At 52.2% G+C, this 27,573-nt stretch overlaps 9 protein-coding genes; 5 read left to right on the forward strand and 4 right to left on the reverse strand.

Moving 5' to 3' along the window:
- Nucleotides 1-561: 561 nt before the first annotated feature.
- Nucleotides 562-1,200, forward strand: CHC_T00010286001 (60S ribosomal protein L13). Its single transcript, XM_005714084.1, has one exon. The coding sequence runs from the start codon at nt 562-564 to the stop codon at nt 1,198-1,200; it is 639 nt and encodes a 212-aa protein (XP_005714141.1).
- A 174-nt stretch (nt 1,201-1,374) lies between these two features.
- Nucleotides 1,375-2,007, reverse strand: CHC_T00002757001 (hypothetical protein). Its single transcript, XM_005714085.1, has one exon. It carries the CDS (start codon nt 2,005-2,007, stop codon nt 1,375-1,377), a length of 633 nt encoding a protein of 210 aa, XP_005714142.1.
- Nucleotides 2,008-5,897: 3,890 nt separating this feature from the next.
- Nucleotides 5,898-9,457, forward strand: CHC_T00002758001 (hypothetical protein). XM_005714086.1 is given in 4 exon segments: nt 5,898-5,927; nt 6,093-7,237; nt 7,330-9,067; nt 9,068-9,457. The coding sequence occupies 3 exon segments, from the start codon at nt 5,898-5,900 to the stop codon at nt 9,065-9,067; spliced, it is 2,913 nt and encodes a 970-aa protein (XP_005714143.1). The 3' UTR covers nt 9,068-9,457.
- A 15-nt stretch (nt 9,458-9,472) lies between these two features.
- On the reverse strand, nt 9,473-9,721 carry CHC_T00002759001 (hypothetical protein). The gene has a single exon (XM_005714087.1). It carries the CDS (start codon nt 9,719-9,721, stop codon nt 9,473-9,475), a length of 249 nt encoding a protein of 82 aa, XP_005714144.1.
- A 1,306-nt stretch (nt 9,722-11,027) lies between these two features.
- CHC_T00010006001 (ArfX1) lies at nt 11,028-12,257 on the reverse strand. XM_005714088.1 is given in 3 exon segments: nt 11,028-11,479; nt 11,480-12,052; nt 12,053-12,257. The coding sequence occupies 1 exon segment, from the start codon at nt 12,050-12,052 to the stop codon at nt 11,480-11,482; it is 573 nt and encodes a 190-aa protein (XP_005714145.1). The 5' UTR covers nt 12,053-12,257; the 3' UTR covers nt 11,028-11,479.
- A 2,040-nt stretch (nt 12,258-14,297) lies between these two features.
- Nucleotides 14,298-16,278, forward strand: CHC_T00002760001 (hypothetical protein). Its single transcript, XM_005714089.1, has 4 exons — nt 14,298-14,440; nt 14,548-15,486; nt 15,618-15,781; nt 15,899-16,278. Exons 1-4 carry the CDS (start codon nt 14,298-14,300, stop codon nt 16,276-16,278), a joined length of 1,626 nt encoding a protein of 541 aa, XP_005714146.1.
- Nucleotides 16,279-16,635: 357 nt separating this feature from the next.
- Nucleotides 16,636-16,782, forward strand: CHC_T00002761001 (hypothetical protein). Its single transcript, XM_005714090.1, has one exon. It carries the CDS (start codon nt 16,636-16,638, stop codon nt 16,780-16,782), a length of 147 nt encoding a protein of 48 aa, XP_005714147.1.
- Nucleotides 16,783-16,788: 6 nt separating this feature from the next.
- Nucleotides 16,789-18,924, forward strand: CHC_T00002762001 (hypothetical protein). Its single transcript, XM_005714091.1, has 4 exons — nt 16,789-16,839; nt 17,081-18,102; nt 18,267-18,378; nt 18,502-18,924. Exons 1-4 carry the CDS (start codon nt 16,789-16,791, stop codon nt 18,922-18,924), a joined length of 1,608 nt encoding a protein of 535 aa, XP_005714148.1.
- Nucleotides 18,925-20,908: 1,984 nt separating this feature from the next.
- Nucleotides 20,909-24,616, reverse strand: CHC_T00010315001 (Hypothetical protein containing a RRM-binding domain). The gene has a single exon (XM_005714092.1). It carries the CDS (start codon nt 24,614-24,616, stop codon nt 20,909-20,911), a length of 3,708 nt encoding a protein of 1,235 aa, XP_005714149.1.
- Between the last annotated feature and the right edge of the window lie 2,957 nt (nt 24,617-27,573).

Genomic DNA, 27,573 nt, shown 5'->3' on the forward strand with positions numbered 1-27,573 from the left:
AGGATGGGAGGGGGGGGGGGGGGGGGAAGGGGGGGGAGGAGGGAGAGGGGGAAATGGGGAGCTTTATTAGAGGGATGGGACAGGAGCGGGGGATCGGGGGGTGGGCGATGCGGCCGGTCGTGGGATTGGAGGAGCGGGTGGTTGGCCCAGAAGCGGCGTCGGCGGATTGTTTTTCGCTTTTTTTTCGGCAACAGAAATTCACGGGCCCTCCCTACCTGACACCCGTCCCATCCGTTGAATCACTTCCCCCTAACTTTCGCTCTCTCATGAACAACTCGTGTAAGCCGCTGTCAGTATGCCTCCTCTCACACCGGCTCCTTGATCCCTTCACAGAGGCGATCCAATCGCTCCCCTGCCAAAATCCTGCAGTTATCATACCGCCCCCCACGCAGCCGCCGCCGCTCGGCGACCCGTGCCGCCCCACTGCACGCGATCACGCCCCTCTCCCTCAGACTCCTATCACTCGCACCGATAGCTGCTTCCCCAGCACCCCTCACCCGCGCGCAGCATTTTGTTCGATCCGACGCCCTCCTCGTGGCGTGCTCCCTCCCTTAACGCACGATGAAGCACAACAATGTGATCCCGAATAACCATTTCCGCAAGGAATGGCAGCTGCGCGTGCGCACGTGGTTCGAGCAGCCGATGCGCAAGCGTCGTCGCCGTTCGGCGCGCGTGCTCAAGTACGCCAAGTCTGCTCCGCGCCCGATCGACGGGCTTCTGCGCCCCATCGTGCGCTGCCCGACGAACAAGTACAACATGCACGTGCGTCTGGGCCGCGGCTTCTCGCTCGAGGAGCTCAAGGAGGCCGGCATTGCCGTGCGCTACGCGCCCACCATCGGCATCGCTGTCGACCCACGCAGGAAGAACCGCTCCTTGGACGCCATGCAGGATAACGTCCAGAGGCTCAAGGAGTTCAAGACCAAGCTCATAGTCTTCCCGAAGAATCCCGCGAAGCCGAAGGAAGGCGAGGCCAAGAAGGAGGAGCTGGCCATGGCCGCCCAACTGGAGGGTAAGCTCATGCCCATTCAGAAGACCACTGCTGAGATTGAAGTCCGCCCTATCACCAATGATGATCGCGCCAAGACTGCGTATAGGTCGCTGCGTATCGAGAAATCCAACAAGAAACTCGAGGGTATCCGGAAGAAGCGCGCGGCTGAGAAGGCCGCCGAGAAGGCCGACAAAAGCGCAGCGAAGAAATAGACCTACCGTCATGTAGTAAACCATCATCACATGACTCCCGGTTATATTCTGTTATCGTCTTTTGCCCCTTCCTCTCTACACAACGCCAAGCTCGAGTTGGGGCTCGATTAGCTCCATTCGAATACCGTAAACAAACTCATCAATCTCGCACAGCCCTCTTTATTCACAAACTCCTTAGACTGCCGTCGCATTCCCAATGGACTGAAACCTCCTCTGCCTCTTCAACCTCCTCTCCCTCTCCTCTTTTGAAATCCCTTCCTCTCCCTCTTCCGCCGTCCCAAATTTCTCGGCGCGTCTCTTCTTCGCCTCCTCAAACTTACGCTCCTCCTCTGTCTCCCGTGTTTTCCCCTTCCCTTCAGTCTTCGCACGCTCCACAATCCCAAAGCGTTCCCTCCGCTTCCGCAGCCGCTCGTCCATCGACTCCTCGCTCGCGCGCACTAGGCTCCCCGTCGCGATCGCCTTCCCGCCTTCCTGCTCCTCCACCTTCTCGGCCGGCACCCCCTCGCTCGCGCCCCCTTCCACGATCGTCTCTTCTGGGACTGCCTGATCTACCGCCGCCGCTTGTTCTGCCGCCGCCGCCGCCTGTCCCGTTTCTTCTTCCGTCCGCGCCGCCTCGGTCTTCTGCTGCGCAACTTCCTCTGCGGCTTCCGCAGGCTTTTCCGGTGCGTTTTCTGCCGCCTCCAGCGCCTCCTTGAGGCGCTTCATGAGTGCGGGGCGCGTGCCGGATGTGTCTAAGCCGCGCGACTGCAGCTCCTTTCGGAGTTGGCCGACCTTGAGCTTGCCAATTTTCATGGGGGTAGTGGTCATGGTGACGCGGATGGGAATGAGTAACGGGATTGCTGCGCAGGAGATGCTGATGTTTCCTGTTGAGCCGGGTGTGTGTTCAACAGCGGGATGGTTGAAAAAGGGAAGTGCTTGACACGTGTGTGAGTTGGCTTATCTGGATATTGAGAGGCCCCAACAAGACCAATTATTGTTTTCCTCTCGCACTAAATTGGTTCGCTTCTGTGCCTGTAGATATTAATCGCCATCATAGCGAACAGAAATCCTCAGAGATGTTAATCATGAACATCCCTGAGGATTTCTGGATTTCGCATCGGACTGCATGGGATGCTCCAGTGCTCTAGACATGGAAAACTGTTAAGCCTCTGTGTTGTAGAATTTTGTACAATGGCCCAAACGTGTACAACTTCCCATTCGAAAGTGCTTTCGTCGTCTTCGTCCATTTTGTTCAATCTCGGTCGTTTACACATTTCAGTCTCCACTAAAGGGTCAAGATAGATACGAACATTTTCAGTCAAGAACTACGACTAAATCCGGAAATTGCATCATTGCAAATGCCAATATTGCATCCCCTCTGAATCTCCAGAACTGTCTTTTTTCTCTAGAACATACGGCGCTTAATCCATCATTTCTACATCTCCGTCAAAGTCCTGTGCGCTTCCAGTCCTCAGTCCGAACTGGCTAACACCGCCTTGGTCAAATATCGGAGCTGTTTCCGCAATTCCGTTGTGCCTGAGTGGTTCGATGACATTCTGGCTCGGTCCTGAATGATGGTTGTTGGTTGGGTATGAGGGGATGCTATTCAAAAATTCTAAACCACCACTTCCCGGCATATTTGACGTTGATGCGTCCAGCTGCGCATTCATGCCCTCCTGAACGTCAGTCGCACCTTGGCCGAATAAGAATCCAGAATGCGTTGGAAGTTCCGTGTCGAAAATGCCGGATAGACCAGATGGGGGTGGAACAGCGCCATACGGGTTGAATGAGGGGTTGTTTTCAAGTTCTCCTAACGCAGGGTTAGGAATGTTTCCTGGTTCTAAAACAGGTTCTCCGTCTGCAGCAAGTGCACCGAGGCCATTGGACTCGTCACGGAATATGCCAGCCAGGATATCTTGATACTCTTCTTCGACACCCGTTGGAGCTTGCTCCGTAGTTCTCGCCAATTGCTCGGCAGTCTTGTCTCCGTGGAACACTCGTTCAAGGCTGTGGGGGGTCACAGCTCCTGGATTTTTATTCTGCTCGTTGTTCTCTTCTTCTCCGCTTCCTTGAGTCAGTCGCTCAGGGACATACGTGAGATCATCTGGACGGCCGAAATATCCATGGCCCTTTTTTCTCCTACCATCTTCAGTCCCCCTTACCTGAATGTCATTCTCTTGCATGAATATGTTAAAATCATTGAGCAAATCATCGTCGTCCACGAACTGAGTCCCTGTTCCTTGCTCGCCGTCCTGATCTATAGGTTCCTCCCCCGTTGGCAACATTTCTTCTGTATCGCCGGCACCCTCACCCGCACCGTCGTAGTCATTGCCTCGTGTCGGGCCAGGCTCGAGTTCCGATATCCCCTTCGTCTTCTTTCGTCCTGGTTGAGCGTTTCGGCGTCCTATCGCAACTGTGCTGGGATCACGATACTCTTCTATTCCCTTTAAGATATCTGGAATCTCCACAACATCCAGAATGGGTAGTTCGAGTTGTGGGTGAATGGTGCTCGTGTTGTGCGCCATGAGGTTTTTCTTGTACACTTGTTCCTGGGTACAGCGGAAGACAACTAGTAGTATAAGCGAGGATTCGTATGCAAGAATCGGCATACATCTTACTGGTCCGTGCTCTTTCCATGAAAACGTAGCCTGCATATCAACTGGTCTCCTTATCCCAATCTTGGCAGATGGAAAAAACTGTCGAGCGTCTTCTTCTGTGCATTGCTGACGGGTTTCCATAAATGTTTTTCGATACGTCGAAGCAGCATTGTCTCTGGGCAAAATAAAGGAGAGCTCCCAGGGAGAAAATTGCTTCCTAGATTCCATCAACCAGAAAACGTACTCGTCAAGTCGTTTCCGCACCCGTTTCTCGGCTCGGATATTAGGGCATTCGCTGTTGATCCCAACCACTGATTCAATGACTTTCTCAACAACCAGCTCTGCATGCGTATAATGTGCGCAGTCATCCTCCGAGAAGAATAATGCCTTAGTCGTTAAAAAAATATCCGCAAATGCAGCGACTTTCACCTCAAGCAATAACTGAGAATCTTTCCACGGAGTCTTTCTCTCTGTAATTATCGAACTTCTGGGACGATGCAGAGTTTGAGGTTCTTCATCTTCTCCAGCTTCTTGCAATGAAGCTTTCCATTCTCTCATCCTTTTTTTTCTTTTCTCGTTAAGGTTGTCAGTCTCTACCCTTTCCAGATTAAACCTCTCGCCTAGTTGGGCGAGTTCAATTCGACCCTTGTACCATTTTCCGAGAATTGACATATTTGGATCGTATCGAGCCTCATATGCTCCCTTGACGTCGTCCTCCAAATTGAGAATACTCGAATGGATACCATCGTTGCGACTGAGGAGTTCATGGATGAGCACGGGAAGACGATGGGGTGTGAAGCGCGCAGATATGACCTGCGTAAGATAATTCAGCGCTTGAGGGAAGACACTGTTCGCTTTGGCTCGTTCTATCAAATGCCAGCAGAATGACGCGCTCCCATTATTTTGGAATGGTGTGAATTTGCTACTATAGAATTGAAACAGAGTGCGGAACGTTTCCATATCCAATTCGGTGCTTGTGGTCCTGAACTCATGAGACTCAGGTTCTTCTTCATTGTCCATTGCTGACTTGATCAGTCGATTCAATCCGGCGTGTGAGAATGACTTATTACTTGCGAATTGTCTTGTATCGAGTAATGGCGTCTCCTGCAGGACCTGAAGAAGCACACTCGTTTTTCTGCGCGAAATGGCGATGAGGTCCTCCCAAGAACATATCGCAAATACCGCTTTCCCCTTTAAGGCCAGGAGTCTGTGTAAGGTTGTGAAGAGTTGCTGTTTCGTGGATGAAAAAGCAGAGCGACATGCATAGCGATGGTGGTTTCATCACAAAAGTGGGTGAGTGGATGCGTCGCATAGAATCCAGCGTGGGTGCAATAATTTCGGCCAAATGGCTTGAGTATTGCTTCACTGTATAAAAACTCTTTTAACAGAGGTACCTATTAGAAGGATGATGAAATTTCCCTCTGGTCAACAACGCAGTGTCTCAAAATTTCGAAACGCTGGTCCGGTCGTATAGTTGCGGTGCTATGCGATGGAAATGACAAGCTCTCTAGACGGACATTACCAAGTGCCGGGGTTTGAATTTTAGGAAAACGTTTTAGGTTGGAGCGGTGAGAGTGTTTGAACGTCGCGGCCAGGTCTAAATACTTACACGAAATTCACGCCTCTTCAGAGGAGCGGGCGCGATTGAGCCTGAAACCTCCTGGTAGATCAGTAAAGGGATGTCGCAGCTTTGGAGGTCTGCGCATAGTTCGTTTACGAACCGGGACGCATTGCGAGTAGTATTTTTGTACGTATTGGGAATGTTAGATATCTTGATGTAGGATAAAGAGGGGGCACACTGCGTGTCTTATAAGGTACTCGAGCTACTACTACAACAACATTACCCTTCTTTTACGTTGCTTTCGGGATCTTCAAAGCGTGAAGGTTCTTGTATGTATCCATGCAAGATTCATGACCGAAGCAGTAAACAGCATTGCGCCGCTAGTGTTTGTCCATCAAACCTCAGTATAGAAACGTAGGCACCACCGGCTTAGCTACTAATGGTGATGATTCAGTGATATCATATGGGAAGATATACATACGTACCATAGGATGGGATTTAGTGCAGCCCTTGGAGATATTCGCTGAGTTTTCGTTCGGCAATACACTCTGTACTGTAAAATGAGAAATTGGAAGCGGGCCCAGACAGTTGTGCCCAAAATTTGGTCACATCCTTCCTGTCATTCGAGCTCGCCCTAAACTGTAATCCGTATTTCGGTCAGACTTGGGTAACCGTCATCCGTTTCCAAAAGAGAGCTGCAGTCATTTGCCGCGCATCGGTCTTGCCACTACCAAGGGTAACACAGGGAAAAACAGGAACGTGTATTCCCGCTCTCTGCAGATTCAGTGCGCACCCTCCAGCACCGACGTCTTTCACATCTCACCTTTAACGTCCCTGGCAAAACATCTCATCTGCTGAGTATCCCCCGCCTCACCTGCATTTTCTCGCCGCAGTGCAGTCCCACAATGCCTTGCACTTGCACCGCCATTGATGTCTTCCAAGAAGACCAACTCGAAAATGAGTGCCAGCTGATCTCCATGCAAGATCCCTTTACCGATTCCCACGCGACGCCTCACTACCAGCCGAGACTTCCTCTACGCCCGACGCATCTCGCCCTCGATCTCTCATTCGACATTCGCTCGCGCACCGTCAAGGGACGCGCTACGCATACTGTTACCGCGCAGTGGCCCGGGGCGAGAACGCTTTCTTTGAACGCCGAGGACTTTACTCAAGTGAAGGTTTCTTCACCGAATGACGATCACGTTACGCATACGTATAACGGACACGTCATTGATATCGTCTTCACCTTGCCGTTTTCGAAGGGGCAGGTAATAGAAATTCATGTAGACTATTGTGTGACGGATCCAATTGATGGGCTTTTGTTCTCACGGAAGGGCGATGGTCATTTCGTTGTGAGTGATCATGAGACGGAGAGGGCACGGTATTGGCTTCCGGTCGTCGACCATCCCGTCGTGCGCACCACCATCTCATTTACGCTGCGAACGCCCGCCGCGGAAGACCTTACTGCGCTCGCGAATGGCGAGCTCGTTTCAGAGGAGACCAGCGACTCTGTGAAGGTCACAACCTGGGAAATGAAGCAGATTACGCCGAGCTACTTGCTCTGTGTGGCGATTGGCAAGTTCATTAGAGCCGATGGCGGGAAACACAGCGGCAAGAAGATTGCCTATTTCGCGCCCTCGGGAGGTCGACATGCGTACACAGTGGGAGACCTTGCGCTGACATTCGGGCAGACGAAGGAAATGATCGAATTTATGGAGGGCAAGGTGCATTGCAAGCTGCCGTGGCCAAAGTACTACCAGTGGGCTTGCGGCGAGGTAGGGGGGGCCATGGAGAATAGTTCATTAGTTTCTTATGATGAGTGGTATATGCTCGATGAAAGAAGCACAAACGAACGTGCTCATAGAGTTTCCTCTACTATTGTGCATGAACTGGCTCACAGGTAAGGCTCGCGATTTCTCTGGTAGCTTTTAGTTGTCCATGCTTCTGTTGAGTGTCACTAACAGCGGTACTTGTTTTGATGGCTTTCTCTAGTTGGTTCGGAGATTTGGTGGTCTGCGCAGATTTTTGTCACAGTTTTTTGAAGGAATCGTTTGCCACTCTCATTTCCGCAGAATGGTATCATTATAAGAATGGTAATGATGACTTCCAATACACCCTTGCGCGATATAGTGAAGTGTCGTTTGCAGAAACTTTGGAATACGTCCGACCGATTGTGAATCGAAAGTACGAAAGCTCATGGGACGTTTTCGATAGACATCTTTACACGAATGGCGCTTGGAGGCTTCATATGTTGCGGGTGAAACTTGGTGACGAAATTTTCTGGAATGCCGTCTCCTTTTACCTACACAACAGGAGTTGGCAAACGGTAGAAACTGATGACTTTCGGAAAGACCTTGAAAAATTCACTGGGGAGCAGCTTTGCTCGTATTTTGAGCAGTGGTTTTATAGCAAAGGCCACCCAGTACTCGAGGCTTCATATTCCTACGATTCGTCAAAGGGTGGACACGCAAGTGTCTCTTTGAAACAAACACAAATGGATGACAAGAAAGGCGTAGGTCTCTTTGATATTTCGGTGGAATTTGCTGTGGAGGTAAATTCTGGAGGTTGGGAATCCCACACTATTGCACTACAGTCTGGGGCGGCGACAGGCCAGTTTATCATGAGGTTGCACAACAAACCTCTGCAAGTCGTCATTGATCCACAGAAAAAGGTACTTCACAACCTGACAAAGTTCTCCGGTTTAGGTGAGGATATGTCCCTGCGTTCCTTGACTAACGCTCCAACGTTCGCGGGGCGTCATCAAGCAGTGAAGTTACTACACGAATCTGGTTCGAAGCGTGCACGTAGCGCTCTTGCAGAAGCTCTAAAAGATGAGAAGCATTGGGGACTTCGTTGCATAATTGCAGAGAATCTCGGGAAGGCAGCTCATTTGAGTACACTACCAGCTCTGATCGACGCTGCATTTTCAGAGCCGGACGCGCGCGTTGTTCCAGCAATATTGACTGCAGTTGGAGAATATAGGCACACGTCCGCGGAAACGGCCCTGCTGAAGTTTGTGAAAGAGGGGCATGAAATGATGCGACCATACGGGGCTATAGGAACGGCACTTCGAGGATTGGGGAAAACAAGAAAGCTTGAGTACTTGGACCTATTCACTTCCTTCCTTGAAGACCCAGTGAAACATGGCAAGGGTTTTGAAATTCCTCAATCGGCCGCCATTGCGCTTGGACAATTAAGAGACTGGAAAGCTACAGAAGTGCTCATGCGCAATGTAGACCCGCAGAACTTCAAGTTGGCGCCGCGCGTGAGGGGTACGGTAATTCGTGCTATCGGACAAGCTGTGACTTGGGAAGGACCTGCAGCGAGGATGAAGGCGTTTGAATTTGTGGAGAAGATCTGTCGGAACAGTGATGCGGCGAAGCCGATGCGCGATGCAGCTGGGAGTGTGCTGGCGATCCTAGCAGACGCAGGGAGTCCATCGAAGGCGCTAGAGGACCTCGAAAAGCTCAGCAGCAATCAGGACAAATCGAAGATTCGTTCATTCCGGAGGCGCGCCAAGCGTGCAGCCAATGGCCGTGAAGGTGCAAGCAAAGCCATGAGCACGCAATTTGAGAAGCTGCAATCCGAGCTGAAAGAACTGAAATCCAAAATGGACGATATGCAATTTAAAATGGATGCCATGAAGGTGAATAAGGAAAAGGCAAATGGCGGCGATACACCATGCAGCGATGCCGTACCAGTTAGTACTGGAGAGTCCGTGTCGCAGTAGTAAATGTTTTGTGCAACCTTGCACGTAGCAGCATGCATCAGAGCAAAACAGACAGTGAGAACAGGTTTTCGACGCGTCTCGAGTGGGAGCATTTGAACAGTTTGAAAGAGGGCGTATTTGCTCGTGGGGTACTGTTGTTTGCGAAGGTACGATATGCACTGACACGCATGCGCCGTCACATGTTCTGCCATGATCTTTACAAGGGCCCAAACACCTGTGCCCACGTGCCAAGAAATGGCATGAGGATGTGCAAGAGCCATCTTGATTACCCTGGTTGAGTTTCAACCTAGCTGTAGAGGACAAGTTTTTTCTTACGGTCACGTGACAATGCCTCTGTCATTGACGATCACACAGTGTATAAAAAGCGCAAGTACAGCAGTCGAACAGTTTGCACTTCTGGCCACATTAACTTCGGTAGGCTGTGCATTGAGAATCTAAAAGGGGCCGCGGTTGTCGCGAGATGAGGGGGTTTGTCCGACATGTGCAGTGCATTACAGCAACGGCGGGTGCCATATGCTCCGGAAAGGGCCCCACTGACACATCCGCTGCACCATTTACCGGGAGACTTGGTGAAAAAACATTTGGCTCTTCAGATGAGGCATACGCCGAAGTTTTAACTGTGAAGCATGGTTGCCCTGTCCAGTTTGTTCTCATTGAAGAGCTCTTCCTTTGTTGCGGAACCTCATAAAATCTGCCCACTTCCTCTTAAAAGACTCGGACCTTTCATTAATGGAGCAGTCCCTGTTTGTCGAATGACTCCTCTATACACGAATGGTTCACTCATTTCTGAAAAAGGAGTTGGAAGAAGGGCATCGTCTGGCGACGAGGTTTGAGGAGACACTGTACAATGGAAGCACTTGATGTTCATGGGCAATAAGACAATGAACGGAGTGAGTGCAGGAAGAGCTCCGACTGTACGGTATATATGACAAACCCTCTAAACGTCATTGCAACTGAAGAGATATGTGGATCTATTTGTCCCACGTACTAGCGTATATACTGTGTGCCACTGTTGTGCTTTTTGCTCATACGTAAGTCTGTCGCAAGGATGCTTCCATTTCCCCGCCTTTTGAAGAGCCATGTTCCAAGTTCATTTTCGCCAAAGCCCGGCACTGGTACTTGTACGGCGGCATGGTTACTTGGAGGGGCAAGGTCTCCGAGTCGCCAGCCTGCTGTGGCACTGCACGTTGATTATCATGGTCTCGTAGCCTGACAGTGTACTGAATTATACGTATTTTCTGACAGACCGCACAAGACAACCTGTCCAGGACAGTAGAGAATAGCACATAAGACGACGACGCACAGCGAGCAGAGTAAAGAGGGCCATCGGACCGGACCCCTGTAGTTCCATCATTTTCGGCAAGGCCTACCCTTGGGTACAGCCTATGTTTGTGGAATTCTGAGACCCGGGCATGAGCCGCCGAGGGGGCTTCTCTGCAGCTTCTCTGCAGCTTCTCTGCAGCTTCTCTGAGCTGCCGAGGGGGTTTCTCCGTTTTAGGCATTTCATAAAAAACGCCTTCCCACACGCCTCCGAATGCGACGAGATTCAGCACTCGTTTCATACCTTTTTCGAGAGTTGTAAGTTGACTGCAGATCCGGCCAGGCCTCCGACAGCTAGAATGACTGTCCTGGCACAAACCCGCCTACAGTGGATTGCCACGGGAGCGGGGGCCTCAGTGCGGTATGCTATGATTGAAATGTGGCAGCAGCCCCGGCTTGAGCGATATGGACATGCAATACTGTAGTGGAGTGCACGTGAATTGGGTTACTCCTTCGCTCTTGCTTTGCTATGAGCAAATTAATAATGTCGCTGCCCCTCGCCGGCTCGACGCATTCGCATTCATAAAATAGTTCAGGGTATCGGCAGTGCTAAAACACGCTTCAGTGGAGCACGCTTCAGTGGAGCACGCTTCAGTGGAGCGCGAACGGGCGGCAGAGGCGGTACGCTGGGGCTAGGAGATGCCGAATCGTTCGTTTACTTTAAAGAGCGGACGAAATAGGATGTACATGGTGCGGAAATGTCGGAGGGGCGATTGGGATGCGCAGGAGGTACTGCCCAGAACTTGGCATTAGACCAAGTGAGCAACAGAGTAGACGTCCGTGAGGCAGAGCCGGGGCGCAGAAGGTGCTGGTCGTGATGGTCGTGAACCGCGACGGAGGCGAGCTACAAAAAAAAAAACGGCGCGGAGGAAGCGTGACGAGATATAATGGGAGAGGGGCGCGGTGAAAGGGCGAGGAAGTGAGGGAAAGAAGCGGAGGATACGAGGGGAGAAACGATTGTCTTGAAATGGGAAAGAGGGACTATGTGCAGGTTGGGACTTTCGGCGGGGGCGGGAGAGGTTGTAGTCGGGCGTGGGGAAATGGGGCGGGGTGGGGACTGATCCGAGAAGAGAGACTCAAGTGAACAATCAACTAGTAGCCGTAGAGCTTGAGCTGATCGACCATCCACTTCAGGCCTTCGCGCAGGTTTGTGCCATCCGTGGCGACGGTGGGGAGCACCTTGTAGTTCCTGACGGGGAGGTCGTGGAGCTCAAGATCTTTGGCGACCGTGTCGATGGAGACCGCGTCGGCGACGTCCTGTTTGTTGGCGAGGACGAGGAGCGGGATATCGGGAACGATGAGGCTTTTCTTCTTTTTGTCGCCAAAGAAGAGCTTCTTGAGCTCCTCGGCCGCCTGGGGTAGTCGGTTGGGATCTGAGCTATCGACGACGTACGCTACGCCGTTGGCTTCCTTGGAATAGGTGCGCCAAAGGGCGCGGACTTTTTCGAGTCCGCCGACGTCGTACAACTCAAAGTCCATGCCGTCGACTTTAACGATCTCCTTGTTCATGCCGAGGGTAGGGATGGTTTCGAGCTTCTTGCCGTGCTTAACTTGGTAGAGAATGGTGGTGGTGCCGGAGCCGTCCAAGCCGACGAGCAGGACGCACGGAAGGTCGCCGTCCTTCCCTCCCGGGCGCCCCGTGCACGCGCTGAGGGCGGAGCCCATAGTGCGCGGGGGGTTGGAAGCAGAATGAGACGCGGAAAAAGGGGCGGAGCGGATAGGAGGCGGGAGGGGGGAAATGAGACGGGGTCGGGGGTCGCGGAGGGGTTGGCAAGGGGGGCGGCGGGGAAACGGCAGCAGGGAAGGAGCACTTAAGAAAAACGCGAGGCGCCGGGGAGGCTTTGGTGACGCGTGTCGATGAGAAATAGCGTCGGTAACGTCAGGTGCGTTTAGTTGGCCCTCGGATTTTGACGTCCGCGGCGACGATTCCGTTGTTGCTGCGCCACCGCCTTCGTAATTACACTCCCACAATTACTTGCTCCCGCCAAATTGTACCCCTTCTGTTTTCTTTTTCTTTAGCACGCAACTCTCGGCTCCCTCCTCTTCGCCTGCCGACTGACAAGCGAATCTCACCCGGCCGATCTCACCCGCCCTCCTGCTAGAGCGACGAGTAGCCACCGTGACAAAAGCAGAGAAGAGAGTAAAAATACGTACAACAAACGTTCGCCTTTCTGTGTCAGTACATTTGACGGCGCCTATCTATCCACTGCCGCCGTCACCCCACTAGGAACGTTGACGCATAAACCCTCTTGAGTCTCGCCGCCTCCGCCGGCCTTTAGCCAGCAAAGCACATTTTTGATGCGAACCTTACCTTCACGATGACCCCGCGTACAAACTATTTTTTTTCGCAGCTCCAATTTTTGCTCCTCGTTCACGACCTTTCGCCGTCGCGCGCCTTTGCGCAACTGTGCCAACAGCTCTCGGAAGAGGCCTGCGCATCTACCTGTGTTCCGTTTAATGCTGGCATGCCGTCACAGGTCGATTTTTCCTGCGGAGACTTTTGGCTCAGCGAACGATGCTGCAATGGTTCCAAGTCGCAAACCGTCGTCACGACGGATTTCTTTGAATGCTCTTGCCAGAGTAAGTCCTAGATCCTGGTACATGTAATTTCGTCACAGCGGTTTTGATGCAGATATAGTTGAGACAGCGTGCTTACTGTTTATCTATTAATTCTTTTTTTGTAGCTATTGGCATGACGAGGGCCGGTCTCGGCGTAATTCTCGTCCTCGTGTTCCTAGCATTCGCAGCACTGCTAACTGCGACTCTTTATGTTTTGTACAGGTATGTTGGTCACGCAGTCGTTCACTACGTACCTTGGATGGAGTCAAAAGGTAGCTAGCTAACTGGTCAGCTTTTTGTTTTTTCGCTCTCGAGTTTATCAAGGAAGAAGAAGAGGATAGAAGCGGAGGCGGAGGAGCGAGTCAAAGCGATTGAAGAAGCACAAGTATACTTGCCGAGATAGAACTCGGGTCGTTATCGAAAGTGTAGATTGGCGACGCGTCTGGTGTGGAACGATAGTTTCTCAATTGCCTTGCGCCTCTATCATCATGTGTCTCGAGCAAATAAAAAAAGGGAATGCGTGCGTATCGAGATTCCCAATGCGGATTTTGTGTTCACAAATTGCTTACTGTATTTCCTGTTTCGAGATTGAGCGCGAGAATCGAGGGGGCGTTTAAAGATAAATCAGACCATATTTAGTCATATTTTTGAGAATTTTTTATGAACCGAATTACGTCTCTGAGACGCTCCTTGAAGGGAGCTCCTACTTCGGGACACCACCTCTAACACTGCAACTTTTATGCAACCACACCTTCCCGTTCTGACGCATATTCCGAAACTTAACACATTGCGAGTCTCGCAATAAAACGTGACTCTGCCGCAAGATGTAGCACTGCGCTCTTGAAATACAGCAACAAGGGCATAGAACCCTAGGTGCTGTCAACGTGTTATTGTATCTCCTCTCAAGCTAGCCTACACGTATAGTTAAGATCGTTTCTCACAATCGACAATTGTTTTTTTTTGGCGGCAGTGTTGATTAAGTGTGCGGTGTGAAGATAAACCACGTTGCTGGTTTAATGGGCTAAGCACATGAACGTCTTCCGTATTTGAACAACCAGTACTTCTCAATATTAATGCCTTTTGCGATTTTTCTTGTTTCGTCCATGGAGAAGGTATGGAGCAGGAATCTTTGTTCAAGCGTTTCCACAACCGTTGCCAGAAAAAACAGTTTCCAAAGTTGTTTCTGCTACCCTTGGGTAGGGTAGTGCAGAAGGATGCAATTCGCAACCTCCTCACAAGATCGTGTGACACGTGCGACCTGATGGTGCCGAATTGCATATGCCCAGCCCTCTCTGGAATGAAAACACACATGCGCATCGTGCTTGATATGATCGCATGTTTCATGCGTCTTATGCGCGCATCGAGCGGCAGTGTGCCTGCGCGTTTACTTCGAGATATTTGGCACTTGTTTGTAGACAAAGATGGACCCAATCCTAGTGAGCGACCCGATCACGATATCAATGGACCAACTCTGCACAATTCCCCAGGCATTAAGTCAAGTACACCCCTCTGTTTCTCGCGAAGCTTCTTCTGAGAAAATGCCGTTCGCGCTTTGATTCACACATATCCTCTCCACCCCTGCCCTCCTCTAATATGATCAGTGCCCCTCTTGTCATAGCCCTCTGCCTTCTCTCAAACGTCGCTGCAAACCCACACAATCTAACTGCAGTCCATCAATGGCTGTCGACCAACGCTGGCACTAATCTCGACCAACTTATCACCTTTCTTTCCATCCCCTCTATCTCCGCAGATCCTTACCGCGCCCCTCAGGTACGCCGTTGCGCTGAATGGCTAGCGGACGATCTTACTGCCGCAGGAATGCACCATGTGGACTTGCTAGAAACTGGCGGACATCCCGTTGTCTACGCAGACTGGCTTCATGCCCCTCTAGACGCCCCAACAGTGCTCATCTACGGCCATTATGATGTCCAACCAGAAGACCCGCTAGACTTGTGGACCACCCCGCCGTTCCAGCCAGATGTGCGCGACGGGAAGGTATACGCCCGGGGAGCCAGCGACGACAAGGGGAATATGTATGTGCCTTTGATGGCGATAAAAGCGTTTTTAAAGGTGGGTGGAGGACTCCCAGTTAACGTTAAGTTGCTGCTCGAGGGGGAGGAGGAGATTGGCTCGCCCAATTTGAGGCATGTCCTAGTTGAACAGAGGGAGCGTTTTCGGGCGGACTACGCGTACAGCGTGGATGGCGGTATGGTCTCTCGAAGCATTCCGAGTTTGGTTCTCAGTTTGAGGGGTTCGCTTTGCTACGAGATTGCGGTGCGTGTGGCCGATAGAGATATGCATAGCGGGTTCCTTGGAGGTGGCGTGCAAAATCCGATTCACGCTCTTTCGCGTCTGCTTTCTTCACTTCGGGATATTGAGAGTGGAAGGATTCTTGTCCCCGGGTTTTATGATGAAGTCGATGAGGCTGATGTGGGTGAACGCAAGGATATGGAAGCGTTTCCCATTTCTTCGGAGGATATGATGAGCCAAAATGGCGTTAACATATCTGTTGGCGAAGAGGGGTATACGTTTTGGGAAAGGTAGGATAGTTGCTGCTCAACGGCTACTGATTTATGATGTCCCTTCCGCGACGAGGGCGAATGTGGACCTCAAGCGATTGCGCTTCCTAACAGCTTCTCTCTTTTTGGCCAATGGACTTGCACCGGCACAGGATATCCGTTCGCCCGACTATCGAAATAGTCGGCATGTGGGGCGGGTATATAGAACAAGGCATTAAGACTATAATACCGAGCCAAGCACACGCAAAGATCGCTTGTCGAACGGTAAGTCTAGAGCAGATCCTGTTGATACTACAGACAAAAGGACTTTTTTCAAGTCGACAACTAAGAACAAGAATGCCTTGAAAAACCGTGCGTGCCTTCGACTGACAGGTACCCAGGCAGGATCCGATTCGGACAAATCGGCTACTGCTGGAGCATTTCCAGAGAGAAGCTGCAAGGATCCCGGGGGTGACTTTAGAGATAAAACCGGAGCCAAATGAAGACGGAGCCCCTGTCAGTTTGAGAAAGAATGGCACAGGGATGCAAGCAGCTGCGAGAGTTCTGACGGAGCTTTACAATCGCAAACCTGTTTTCATTCGTGGCGGCGGAACAATTGGGGCTGTGAGTATGATTCACCAGATTCTCGGGCTTGAGACAACGTTGTTTGCATTTGCAGAACCCGACAATTTGGCTCATTCGCCGAATGAATTTGCGAGACTGGAAAGCTTTCGGCGTGGGGAAAGGGCATATGTCCAACTACTGCATGAGCTGTCCCTGTTGACTGGGAAGATAGAGGCTCCAGAAGACAACAATGGGAAGGATGAGCTGTAGTGGGAGACACACCGAGATGCTTTGGTATGTCCAAGTCTACTCTATGGGGAAACAGCTGTCCAGTGTTGTTACAAAATTATGTTGCAAACTCGTTGTCAATTTGAATAGTTGTCACCTAGCGATTGTAACCGATAAACGTGCTTTTCTGATGGAGAATGAAGTTTCTGCGGGAGAGATAGCGTTTCATGTTAGTAGAAGGAACCGTTTGCCTCATGGTTGTATTTCTTTGCGAGAGCTACTGTAGGGTAGGCCGAGCGCATGTCCACATGGAACTCGGTTGATTATTCTACCACGAGAGAAGAACAAGCAGTATGAATCTTGGGCACTGAGAGCACATGGACATCTTCGACACATGAGATGCATGAAGGCAACGCTAAATTCATCAGTTCTATCGCGTCTGTTGTGCTTGACGGTGCCCCAGTACGTCGAACAGGATCCTTTAAAATTGGGCGTCGGGAGTTCAGCACCACCTCAATTTCTGACGGTCATTTCAAGCCTAGTTAGACGCTCATGGAGAATACGATGCAGTTTGCTTCGAGGACGACGGGCCCTGCCAGTCGAGTAATTCGATGAGGTTTCGGTAAGCGTGATCTATAAAACAAGCTTACGGATTTGGTCCCCTGATCTCTTGAGGGAAGGTCAGTACAGTGCTCTCCGAAATTGTTACACGTGAGCGACGAAAAGATAAACGGTGGCCAGCATGACATTATATGACAAAACGTGCGTGGTACTTTCTCTATGAGTTCTCCTCTAAACATGCCACCACCTCATCCCCTCTGCCGAACTCAAAAGGGAATTGTAGGTCGTGACTGCCTCTTCCATAATGAATCACTGCCAGAAGCGTCGAAGAATACAACTGGTTCCAGTATTACGTATCTCGGCGATCTTGTTGCTGACGATCCAGTTTCATTTCTCACGCTGCTATGCGGAGGCAATCGACCTTAACCCGGTTGAAGAATGGCTCGCGGAGCATGGAGATGCAAACCTTCAGAACCTCATCGATTTTGTTTCCATCCCATCAGTTTCTAGTGACCACGACCACGCTCACGACGTACGCGAGTGTGCAAAGTGGCTCAAGGCAGATCTCCAGGACGCTGGGTTAGAGAATGTTGAGATTCTCGAAACAAAAGGCCATCCATCAGTGTATGCAGATTGGTTACGCGCCGACGACCCCGATGCACCCACTGTTCTAATTTACGGACATTTCGACGTCCAACCAGCCGACCCGGTGGATTTGTGGACTACGCCGCCTTTCGAACCTCACGTTCGGGAGGGGAAGCTCTATGGGAGGGGCGCCAGCGATGACAAAGGGAATATGTACGTTCCGGTTGTCGCCATTAAGGCGTATTTGAAGACTTTCAAAAAGCTCCCTGTCAACGTTAAGCTTCTTCTTGAGGGCGAGGAGGAGATTGGGTCTCCGCATATGCGGCAGCTTCTGGAGCATCACGCCGCCAAATTTGCCGCCGATTACGCCTTCAGCGCTGACGGAGGCATGGTGTCTCCCACGACTCCCAGCCTATGTCTGATGTTGCGTGGGGCGTTCGCTATGGAGCTCACGCTTCGGACGGCGGACCGCGACATGCATAGCGGATCTTTTGGGGGAGGCGTGCAGAATCCGCTCCACGCGATGGCGCACCTACTGGCGTCGCTGCATGACATGGAGACTGGGAGGATTAACGTGCACGGGTATTACGATGACGTTGACGACCTTACTGAGGAAGAGCGCGCCGACATTGCAAAGTACCCGGTGCCGGAGAGCGAACGGCTAAGACACGAAGGGGTCAATGTTTCTGTGGGCGAAATAGGGTTTAATTTTTATGAGAGGTACGATAGGCTCCTTTTCCCTTTCGCGCGGTTGGCGCCCGCCGGTGGTCAACGGGAGGCGTGTCCATCTCACGCAGCCCCAGTGGTCGAAGCTCTCTTGTGAGATTCTGACGTTCTCGCTCCTGTTTCCCATTTGTTGTTTTGGTCTGTACGAGGTCGAGCAGAACATGGGCACGTCCGACTATCGAAGTTGTCGGCATGTGGGGCGGTTTTTCTGGGGAGGGTATCAAGACAGTGCTACCTCGCGAAGCGCATGCAAAACTTGTGTGCCGCACAGTACGTACAAAAACCTCTGTTCCAGGCCAAGGTGCTTCCGGTTTCAGCAACTGAATGCTTCCAACCGTGTCTGACTTTGCTTTTTTCGTGTGCAACAAATTTCTTTCTACTCACTTGGTGCAGGTGAGTAGCCAGAGCGCGGACACCTCCCGCAAGCTTATCGAATCCCATCTAACCTTGGCAGCCGCCAAAATCCCGGGGGCAGTCCTAGAAATCACGCGCAACCCCTTCAGCGGGAGCCCTTTCAAAACGTCCAAAGACACGCCCGGCAACACAGTCGTCGCCGCAGTTCTGCGGAATTTGTTCGGTCGCGAACCTGTGGGAATGGGAATGGGTGGCTCCATCCCCGTGTTCACGCTTTTACGCGAAATCCTCTCTGTGGAAACGACTATGCTTGCGTTCGGACACTCTGACGAAAACGTACATGCCCCGGACGAGTTTGGACGCATCGACAGCTTTCGGAAGGGAGAGAAGGCCTACGTGAGACTTTTTCAGGGCCTCGCAGACGCGCATGCGGCTAGCCGACAGGGAAAGGTTGAGTTGTAGTGCAACAGGGTTGAGCGTCACCCAATCGCAAAATTGACGCGGAATGGCGTTTGTTCGCCTCCATCGAGGTCACGCAAAGAGCTATCGCAGAGGTTAGTAGTTTTAACACTTTGTCAGCGAGCACCTTTCTGGCTCTACCAAATGAAAACCTGAAGAGCTTGGCGGTGCAAACAGCGGTTGCAGACAAGCGGCTGCGAATGCGCAAAGACAACTAGCGAAGCCCTCTGGAAAAACGCGATGCCATTGCCCGTTTACTCCGACATCCCCCGCGTGTCCCTACTCGTCCTCCGTAGCATCGCTGTAATGAAATTTTATGTACACATCAAATACGAGCTTCCCTGCGAAGTTCAAAGTCAGTTTCCGTCTACCTCTCCCCGTCTCAATAAATACTGAAAGTGGTCAAGATGGCAAATACGATGAAGAGCACGCCCGCGATCAACCTAGCCGTCTTCTCACTAACGAATTTGCCCAAAAATGACCCGCCCACAACGGCAATAATTGAGGCGACGAGATGGCCGCTAATACCCCCCACAATGACGCCCAAGGGGCTCTTCGCGGCGGCCAGAGCGACGGTAGCCAGCATGGACTTGTCGCCCCATTCGGCCAAAAAAATCAGGCTACTCGTCTCTGCGACGACGCGCATGCCTCCCTTCTTCTCCACGCCCTTACCCGCGACAACATCCTTGGCGTCCTGCAACTCGTCGTCCTCATCGTCAGCCATGGTGAGCCCGTCGCGGATGTTCTGAAAACCGAACCACAGCAGCAGGGCGACAGCGGCGTAGTCGTCGAACGGGATGGCTGAATTGAGGCTCGCCGGCAGGGCATGGAAGACCTGCCCAATGCCGACGGAAATGATGGTCATGCCGCCCAGGGCAATCATGGTACCGACCAGCACGAGGACGCGGGAATACTTCATACTCAGCAAGGCAGAGATGAAAAAGGTCTTATCGCCAATTTCACTCGCCAGTACGAGCAGGAAAGCGGCTGTCAGCCCTGATGCAAAGCTGGTGGGGTCTCCGGATCGGACCAGGGCGGCGACGCTCGCATCCACGGGAAGCACATGGGCGAGGCAGGAAGCGGCGACACAGGACATGGCGATGCGGCGGAGAAGGCGAGCGCGTGAAACGGCCGCGGGTATGAGGTCTGGATGGCTGGGCTCGTCAGGGGTGTCGGAGAAAGGTTTGGAGGGGACGGGGGAAGGCAGATTGGCGCAGCATTTGAGGCGCGAGGGAAGTGGGACATGGCGGTGAGGCCGGGCGAGGCAGGGACGGTGCAATTGATGAGGGGGACGGGCTAGAGCCGGGACCGATGCGAAGGCGGAGGCCGTCATGTTGGTGCAAGGCTGAGGAGTGGATGAGTTTCGATTGAAGAACGTGGTTAGCTTCATATCGAACATTTGGTTTGGCATTCGGTATGTAAGGGTACATGAGACCGGTGGGGCAGGTTGATGTGGTCGAGCTCAGAGCACTCGGATCGTTACTGTCTAATGACGACACGTGTACACGTCTTGCATGTGGTCATCGTTCTGTGTCACCTCTGTTGTTTCGTCTGTGTCCATTACCCAGTACCTTGAATGGTCGACTTTATTGAGAGAGTATTGGGGCGGCCCGACACTAGAGCATCAGGGTCTACCGAGGGTCTGTAGAGCAACCGGGGGAAGCCGTAACCTACGTCGGTTTACGGATAAAGCCGTATATTGGAGTATGAGAGAGGTAAGGATGGTGCTGAGACGCCAGCGCTCATGGACTGGGGAGTTCCCAGTGCGAGTAGAAAGGTAGTCGGCGACAAGGTGCAGGCCTCGTTGTGTCCCAGGCCCAGATGCCCCTTCGAAGGTACCTGCCCCTGTTCGGCCGATCCTAAATCGTTTCTTCGAACAACAACATCGCCCAACTCCGTCGCAAAAATCTGAAGCTATTCAAAAGCAAAAACTGTTTACTGTGAGCAACAGAGAATCCTAAACCCGCCTACCAACCACCAAGCAAGCTTAACGATAATATCCTTGCTGGCCGCCACTACGCTGGTGGTTCGGCTGCCCTTGAAACTGCTGCGTCGCGTATCCCTGCATGGGCTGTCTTTCTGCGTCATGCCTTCCCTGTCCGTGCATATGATTTTGCGGTCCCGTCTGCATCGCAGCTTGCTTCTGCTGAAACACTGAAATCAAGCTCGTCAGTTTGTTAATGTCCACCGTCTTTGCGCTCTGTCCCAACACGGAAGCTGCTGCAGAGGCCCCAACGCCGCTGTTCGCATTCGCCTGCGGTGGGCTGCTACCCATGCCGCCTGCATCTCGCCCGATGTATCCGCCGTTCATGTTAGCGCGCGACTGGGAGACCCCGTACCCGTTCATGCCCGCGTGTCCGCCTGCTGAACCGGTCATCTGGTTTCCGGCGTTGCTTTGCATCGCTATTTGGCCCCCCATTCCGCCATGAGGCATTCCGCTCTGGTTCATGTTGCTACCCCCGCCCATGGGGGGACTGTGCATGTTCATCGCGTGGGCATGGCTACTATTTGTACCGCTCCAGCCACCGCCACGGCCACCGGGACCGGGCGTACCGCTGTTGTACATACCTGGGACTGTATACGCTTGTTGCTGCCCTTCAGCATACATACCACCGCCATACCTGTTCACACCCTCTGCACTCTGAGGAGGCATCCCATTCTCACCCTGCGGTCCGGCGTATTGGCCGTATCCAACGGCCGCCTGAGCGCCTGGATATGCATTCTGACGCGCGTCGTAACCGCTGGTATTGTTCATCGCTGCGTACGGACCCCCGAGAGCGCCCTGATTCTGTGATCTGTCATATCCATAATTGTTCGCCGCGGCACCTCCAGACCCACCTGGGTATACCTGAGTCCCACCACCGATTGTCTGGAAACCACCGTTCCGGTCTCGAGCCACAGCAGGTTGATGTGCCGGAGGCCTGTCGCCTCCATATGTTTCGCGATTCACGGGCGCAACTTCCCGGTTCCATCCATTCTCATAATTTGGGTTTGGTCCACGCTGTGCGGGCATCACCGCCGCAGGATCATATTCAGACTCTCGATTGTCACCGCGACCATTGTAACTGTTAGCGTTCTGGTTGTTCACCTGCCCCCTGTATCTATCCATGTAGCCGCCAGGGGGGTGCATTCCTAGTGCGGGGTTGACTGGCGCACCACTGCGACGCATGTAATCGCCACCATTCTGATGCCCAGGAGCAACCATGTTACCACCTTGATTTACAGGTGGTCCAGGTTCATAACCGCCCTGAGATTGTGCTGGTACAAGACCGTAGCCTTGAGACGGGCGATGAGGAGGCACTGGCGCGGCTTGAGGTCCAGGACCATGACTCCCGTAGTGGCCTCGATTTCCTTCCACACCATTGTATCCATACGCTCCTCCAGGCATGACAACATTGCCAACACCACCATGTGGCGGCTGATGATGAATTCCAGGAGCCACGCTCCCTGCAGCTGCACGCGGGTTTGACGGGTGTGGAGCACGGGGTTGTCCAGTCATCCAGCCAGGTTTAGCTGTTTCGACTGGGGCATTTCCAGGATGCGCACCACTGTGACTGTTCCACTGACGGCCATGACTACCCATTCCATGCGGTCCTTGCCGACCTCCATGGCCCGTACGTCCCATGCCACCGCGAGGGGCCCCGTTCATTTGCTGGGCGATATTTTGTGGCGCAATGACTCCGCGCTCAATCAGGCAGACTTCCACCGCCTCGCGAAGAGGAATGACACCATTTCCTCGCCCAGACTTCTCATAGCCAGTCTTCTCGAGGGTGCGAATCGTACAAGTGCCATCGTCGACATCCTTTGAAGCGACTACCATAACATAGGGAATGACGTCCCTCATCGCGCGGCCCAAAGCCTCACCCAATCCAGCGGCGACTATATGCAAAACATCAGCGGGGAGTCCAGTCATGGAACGGAAAGTATTCTCACATTGTCTGGCGTAGGACCTCGCCGTTGGGCTCATGCACAGAATGCGAAGGTAAACACCGTTGCGCGGGTCTGGCCTCATGCGTCGGTACTGAGGTGGATGGACGCCACCCTTCTTCGCAGCCGAGGCAGGGGAGAGGGAGCGGCGCCTCTTGCGGGACTTGTCATTCCTATCCTCAGACCCAAAGTCCCTCTCTCGTACTCTACCGCGAGCATGGGCCTTTCCTGCCGGAGCGGGCTGGCCAAACGGGGTGTTATTAGCGACATGGGTACCACGCTTAACTTCGCGATTATCAGCAATAGAGAGATCTATACCAATCCCACCAATAATCCGACCTTGCTCTCCAGCCACAGCCCTACTAGCAGCCTCTGCTGAAGAATACTGTACAAAGCCAAACGAGCGACGCAAGACAGGTTCCTCGATCAAGTCTCCGTACTTGTGGAAGATCTTAATGATCTGGGCCACGTCAGTGTACTCAGAAGCAAGATTGCCGATAAAGACACGCGCATTTTCAGGGCGGTGCTTGACGGTCTTCGGGAGGCCTCGCGGAAAAGGGCGTTCGTACTGAGCCGGGACGTCGGCCGTGGGCTGCTTCGTCGGGGATGTGTGGCGGCGCCTATTGCGCGGACCAGGCGGTGTTGTTGCGTGTGCAGGGGCGGGTCGAACCGAGGAAGGAGGAGCGGCCGAATGCGGAGACGGGGAAGACGTGCGAGGATCTGCGGTATGGGGCGAAGCGGAAGTGGTGGGCAAGACAGGCTCGCAGTCGCGCTCAAGCTTGGAAATCTTGGTGGGGGAACCGTCAAGCGAGGAAGCAGAATCTAAACTGCGCTTCCTATTTGCGGATGAATTTTCGGCCGTGGTGTTGGTAGTCGTCGTCGTCGTGTCCGATTCAAGTTTGGTGGCTGCGGAGGGACTGGAGTTCTGCGACGGGGCGGGTTGGACCGATTGCGAGGAGGGTGCGGGCGGGGCGGGATGGCTAGAGGCCGGGGCGGAGGTTGCAGTGACGGTCGTGGAAGTATTTGGAACGGCGGAGGATTGGTTTCTGTCTGAGACCGGCGTGTCGGGGGTTTGGGGCTTGGCCTCGGGAGTTGGCAAAGGTGGGGATGAAGCTACCGGAGACAGGTGAGGCTCGGCGGGATTTGATTGGGGGGCGGGGTTTGCGAGATGGGGGGCTGGCGTCGCCGATGCTGATGTCGTGAGCGACGACTGCTCCGGAGCGGAGACGGGCGCGTGGGTAGGGGGCGAGTCAGTCGGGGTCATGGACGCTGCGGGAGGCGCTGTGGGAGGCGCCGCAAGGGCGGAGTCAGTTGTAGTTGCAGGAGCGGGGGGAAGAGCAGAACGGGCGTCGTCGTCGGCAGGAACGCTCGCTCGGGATGGGGGGGGAGGAAGGGGCGCGGGTGCGTCACTCCCAGACGGTATTTCGGCAGTGGCCGTGGCGGGTGAAGCGACGGGTGGAGCGGCGGGAGCTGCGGCGGGAGCTGTGGCAGGGGTTGCGGCAGGGGCTGCGGCAGGGGCTGCGGCGGCGGATGCCACAGGGGCTGCAACAGGGGCTGCGGCGGCGAATGCCGCAGGGGCTGCAACAGGGGCTGCGGCGGCGAATGCCGCAGGGGCTGCAGCAGGGGCTGCGGCGGCGAATGCCGCAGGGGTGGCAGTAGCGGTAGCGGTAGCGGTAGCGGTCGGGGTGGTGGCAGGGGCGGTGGGCGCAAGGGGCGGGTCGGAGACAGGGACGGGGGGGGGAGCAGAAGATGGTTGGCTTTGCGCCATTGCGAAAGCGCAACGCGGGAATGTGGGCAGCGAGAGTGGAGAGGCAGAGGGACGAAAGTCTGGCGGGTTGGAAGAAGGCAAGGAAGGTGCTGTCGAGCGAGGGCGCGAAAGTTGTGTGGAGCGGAGAAGGAGAGGAAAGTTGTGTGGAGCGGAGAAGGAGAGGAAAGTTGTGTGGAGCGGAGAAGGAGAGGAAAGTGGTAGTGATTATTTGTACGGCGACCGGGGCTGACTGATGTCTGCTTGGTGAATGGGCTCGATTCGAACCGAATTAACCCTAAGTGAATGCCTGAATGTCTGTTACTTTGTGGCGGGTTGGTCCTGGCCTTGTGCACGCCCTCCACCCAGTGTGACAGAGGCGGTCGTGCTGCCAGTCTGTTGTCTCGCCTCGGCTGGTCCCTCCCGGCTTACAGCAGTAATTATCTTTCTTTTTGGTATTGCTCCTCTATCGAAGGCATGACCGTTGCCGACAGACACGTGCATTTGCCCAACTTGTTTGCGAATTGCTTGCCGCAACCATTTCAACATGTCGTTGTCCGTGCCCATTGTTCTTGCAAACGTCGTCATATTCAAAACCTACCACATGTATCGCATGGTGCTAGTTCCCTTTTGAATATGGTCGTCTGTTACAGAATACGATGCCCGCCCAACCGATAAAACACTCAAGAAATTATCCTCGCAACGGTTGCTTTGCGCCACCCAATGTCTCAATAAGGCCAGAGTTCATTTTCTTTTCTTTTCTGAATTGCCGTCTAATTTCCTCCCTACATCCCTGAAAAACACGCCCGACGTGATTTGAGTGTCTACATTATTCATCAACGATTGCATATGTCGTAAAATTAGCAGTCGCATTGTAATTAATATGTGTCAACGTTTTAGGCTGGGTTCTAATTTGAAAAAAGAGGCTCACTTGTATTCAACAAAAGGGCTACCAAGCTTTACATACGGGATTGAAGGGGAAAGAAAATGAGGTCATTCGAAAAACATGGAGTATCTGACCAAAACATGAAAACCTTGCTTGCAGTCACTCTTGTACATGTCTTGTACACATATATTAAAACCGAATAGAAAACACCCTACGGAATGTCTCTACGCTACTGGTATAAAATTAGCTTAAAGAAAAATGCTTACCGCATGCCAGTTTTTCTTTGAACAGCTTATGTGCGTCAACGAATTCTTTTTCGCTAGAATTGACGAGTAGATGCTTTACTTGTGGTGATGGACTTCTGGTTGCATAAAACAGAATTTAAATCGCGCGTTGCGTTGTCTAGAAAAAATAAAATAGTTCTTGTCCTCATAAGAGGACGAACGGTCAGATAGACACTCGTGAAAGAAACATCATAGTTTATTGGGATGTGTCAAATTAGCCTTTTATAACTGTTTTGCTCTTGTGTCTATCGGACTATTATTCTCATATGAGGACACTATTCGTGTTCTTCTTTTTTGACTTGCGCTTCTCGAAAAGAAGGAAAAATACCCCGCCGCCGACCACACTTGAATTTTGCGTCAGAGCCAGAAAGAAGTTTGTGAGAATTGCATGATCTTCCTGGTTGTTCTTAGATATGTCTGGAAGTGAAGCTTTTTTAAACCACCTTAAAACCGCCTGTAAAATAATTTGGCAACTAAAAACGCCAGTTTAAAAACACAACTTGATATTCAGTTTGCATTATATTATTAATCTCTGTGCACAATCAAAGCTGCTATCTCGGAGTTCTGCAAGATGTTATTGCCGAAAACAAATACGTTAAGGAAATAGGTTCAAGATAGCTTTTTAAATGTTCAATTTAATTTATATGTTTTTGCAACAAAAAGAGTTGCCCTCATATGAGGGCAGGACATCGCGGTCCTCATACTATGAGGACAAGCCCCTGTCGGAAAGACACTCTATTGTGCATTATAGACGACCGGCACTTTGCCTCATATGAGGCCAGCTTGTTTTGCAAAAATATATACATTAAATCGAAACTTTAGAAAGTCAATTTGGACGCTATTTCTTTAACGTATATGCCCTCGGCAATAACACCTTGCAAAACATTTGGATAGCAGTTGTCAATACGTGTATTGACAACTGCTATATATTGATACACACAAAGACTAAGAATGTAATGAAGTTTCAATAGTCGGTTGCCATTTTAAACAGGGGTTTTGGTTTCAAAGACATCAACGCATAACGTTATGAGGTTGGTCAAAAAGGCTTCTTCTTTAGGCATTCTAAAATGGCTGGAAAAGACGTGTAGATCCCACCAAAAACTCCACCCATCCGCCACGCGCAAGTCCCCTGCGGTGGCGAGAGTATCTTTTTCGTTCCTGTTGAGCAAACACAGGTCTAGAAGAATTAGTTGATAAGTGGCCTCACATGAGATCAAATGGCCTCAAATGAGGTCTCTTGTCGTCTCTAGACAGCAGAAATGCTGTTGTTCGTACTTGCGCAATACTCGGAGCCGTTGAAGATGGCTCGTCAACGTCAAAAAAACACGATAATTCCAAGTCATAACTGTCCAGCACCAGATACATATAAAATGTACTTGGAAGACGAGAACCGAAGTGCACGATTTTGTGGGCACTTGAGAACTCAATGAAAGAAATTGCGTGCAAGTACGTTGCTTTGTCCTACGCTGTGTGTAATTACTTGCGTGGGCGTTCAGACGTGAGGAAAGGGTGCGCAATGCAGGCAGGTCGCGTGACTGTTTCGTCTACAGACACGCAGGGTCGAAACGCGGGGCAGCCGTGGCGGTATATCAGTTACGCTGTTCCTCATCGCAAGGAGTCTACGGAAGCGGTTTTGCAGCCGGGAAGCAGTGGCTGCCAATTTCATGACGTGTCGCAGGAAAAGATGGGCGCGATTTGTGTATCTACAAAGCATGACGCTGGCTGCGAAACATGCGACTTGGCACCGCGCTTGCAAGCGGCACTAGGGCCGTTTTGAGGATGCAAGAAGGCGATCATAACGAGAAGTAAAA

Source organism: Chondrus crispus, genomic scaffold (genome assembly GCF_000350225.1).
Source record: "Chondrus crispus Stackhouse genomic scaffold, scaffold_155, whole genome shotgun sequence".
NCBI classification, from domain to species: Eukaryota; Rhodophyta; class Florideophyceae; order Gigartinales; family Gigartinaceae; genus Chondrus; species Chondrus crispus.

Coding starts and splice junctions, on each gene's coding strand:
- CHC_T00010286001 (XM_005714084.1), top strand. CDS start 562: ATGAAGCACAACAATGTGATCCCGAATAACCATTTCCGCAAGGAATGG.
- CHC_T00002757001 (XM_005714085.1), bottom strand. CDS start 2,007: ATGACCACTACCCCCATGAAAATTGGCAAGCTCAAGGTCGGCCAACTC.
- CHC_T00002758001 (XM_005714086.1), top strand. CDS start 5,898: ATGAGAAATTGGAAGCGGGCCCAGACAGTT. Junction 5,928..6,092: donor GGAAGCGGGCCCAGACAGTT/GTGCCCAAAATT, acceptor AGGGAAAAACAG/GAACGTGTATTCCCGCTCTC. Junction 7,238..7,329: donor GTGCATGAACTGGCTCACAG/GTAAGGCTCGCG, acceptor GGCTTTCTCTAG/TTGGTTCGGAGATTTGGTGG.
- CHC_T00002759001 (XM_005714087.1), bottom strand. CDS start 9,721: ATGAGAACAAACTGGACAGGGCAACCATGCTTCACAGTTAAAACTTCG.
- CHC_T00010006001 (XM_005714088.1), bottom strand. CDS start 12,052: ATGGGCTCCGCCCTCAGCGCGTGCACGGGGCGCCCGGGAGGGAAGGAC.
- CHC_T00002760001 (XM_005714089.1), top strand. CDS start 14,298: ATGCGCGCATCGAGCGGCAGTGTGCCTGCGCGTTTACTTCGAGATATT. Junction 15,487..15,617: donor GGGTATACGTTTTGGGAAAG/GTAGGATAGTTG, acceptor GCACCGGCACAG/GATATCCGTTCGCCCGACTA. Junction 15,782..15,898: donor GACAAAAGGACTTTTTTCAA/GTCGACAACTAA, acceptor TCCAGAGAGAAG/CTGCAAGGATCCCGGGGGTG.
- CHC_T00002761001 (XM_005714090.1), top strand. CDS start 16,636: ATGCATGAAGGCAACGCTAAATTCATCAGTTCTATCGCGTCTGTTGTG.
- CHC_T00002762001 (XM_005714091.1), top strand. CDS start 16,789: ATGGAGAATACGATGCAGTTTGCTTCGAGGACGACGGGCCCTGCCAGT. Junction 16,840..17,080: donor CGACGGGCCCTGCCAGTCGA/GTAATTCGATGA, acceptor AGGGAATTGTAG/GTCGTGACTGCCTCTTCCAT. Junction 18,103..18,266: donor GGGTTTAATTTTTATGAGAG/GTACGATAGGCT, acceptor GAGGTCGAGCAG/AACATGGGCACGTCCGACTA.
- CHC_T00010315001 (XM_005714092.1), bottom strand. CDS start 24,616: ATGGCGCAAAGCCAACCATCTTCTGCTCCCCCCCCCGTCCCTGTCTCC.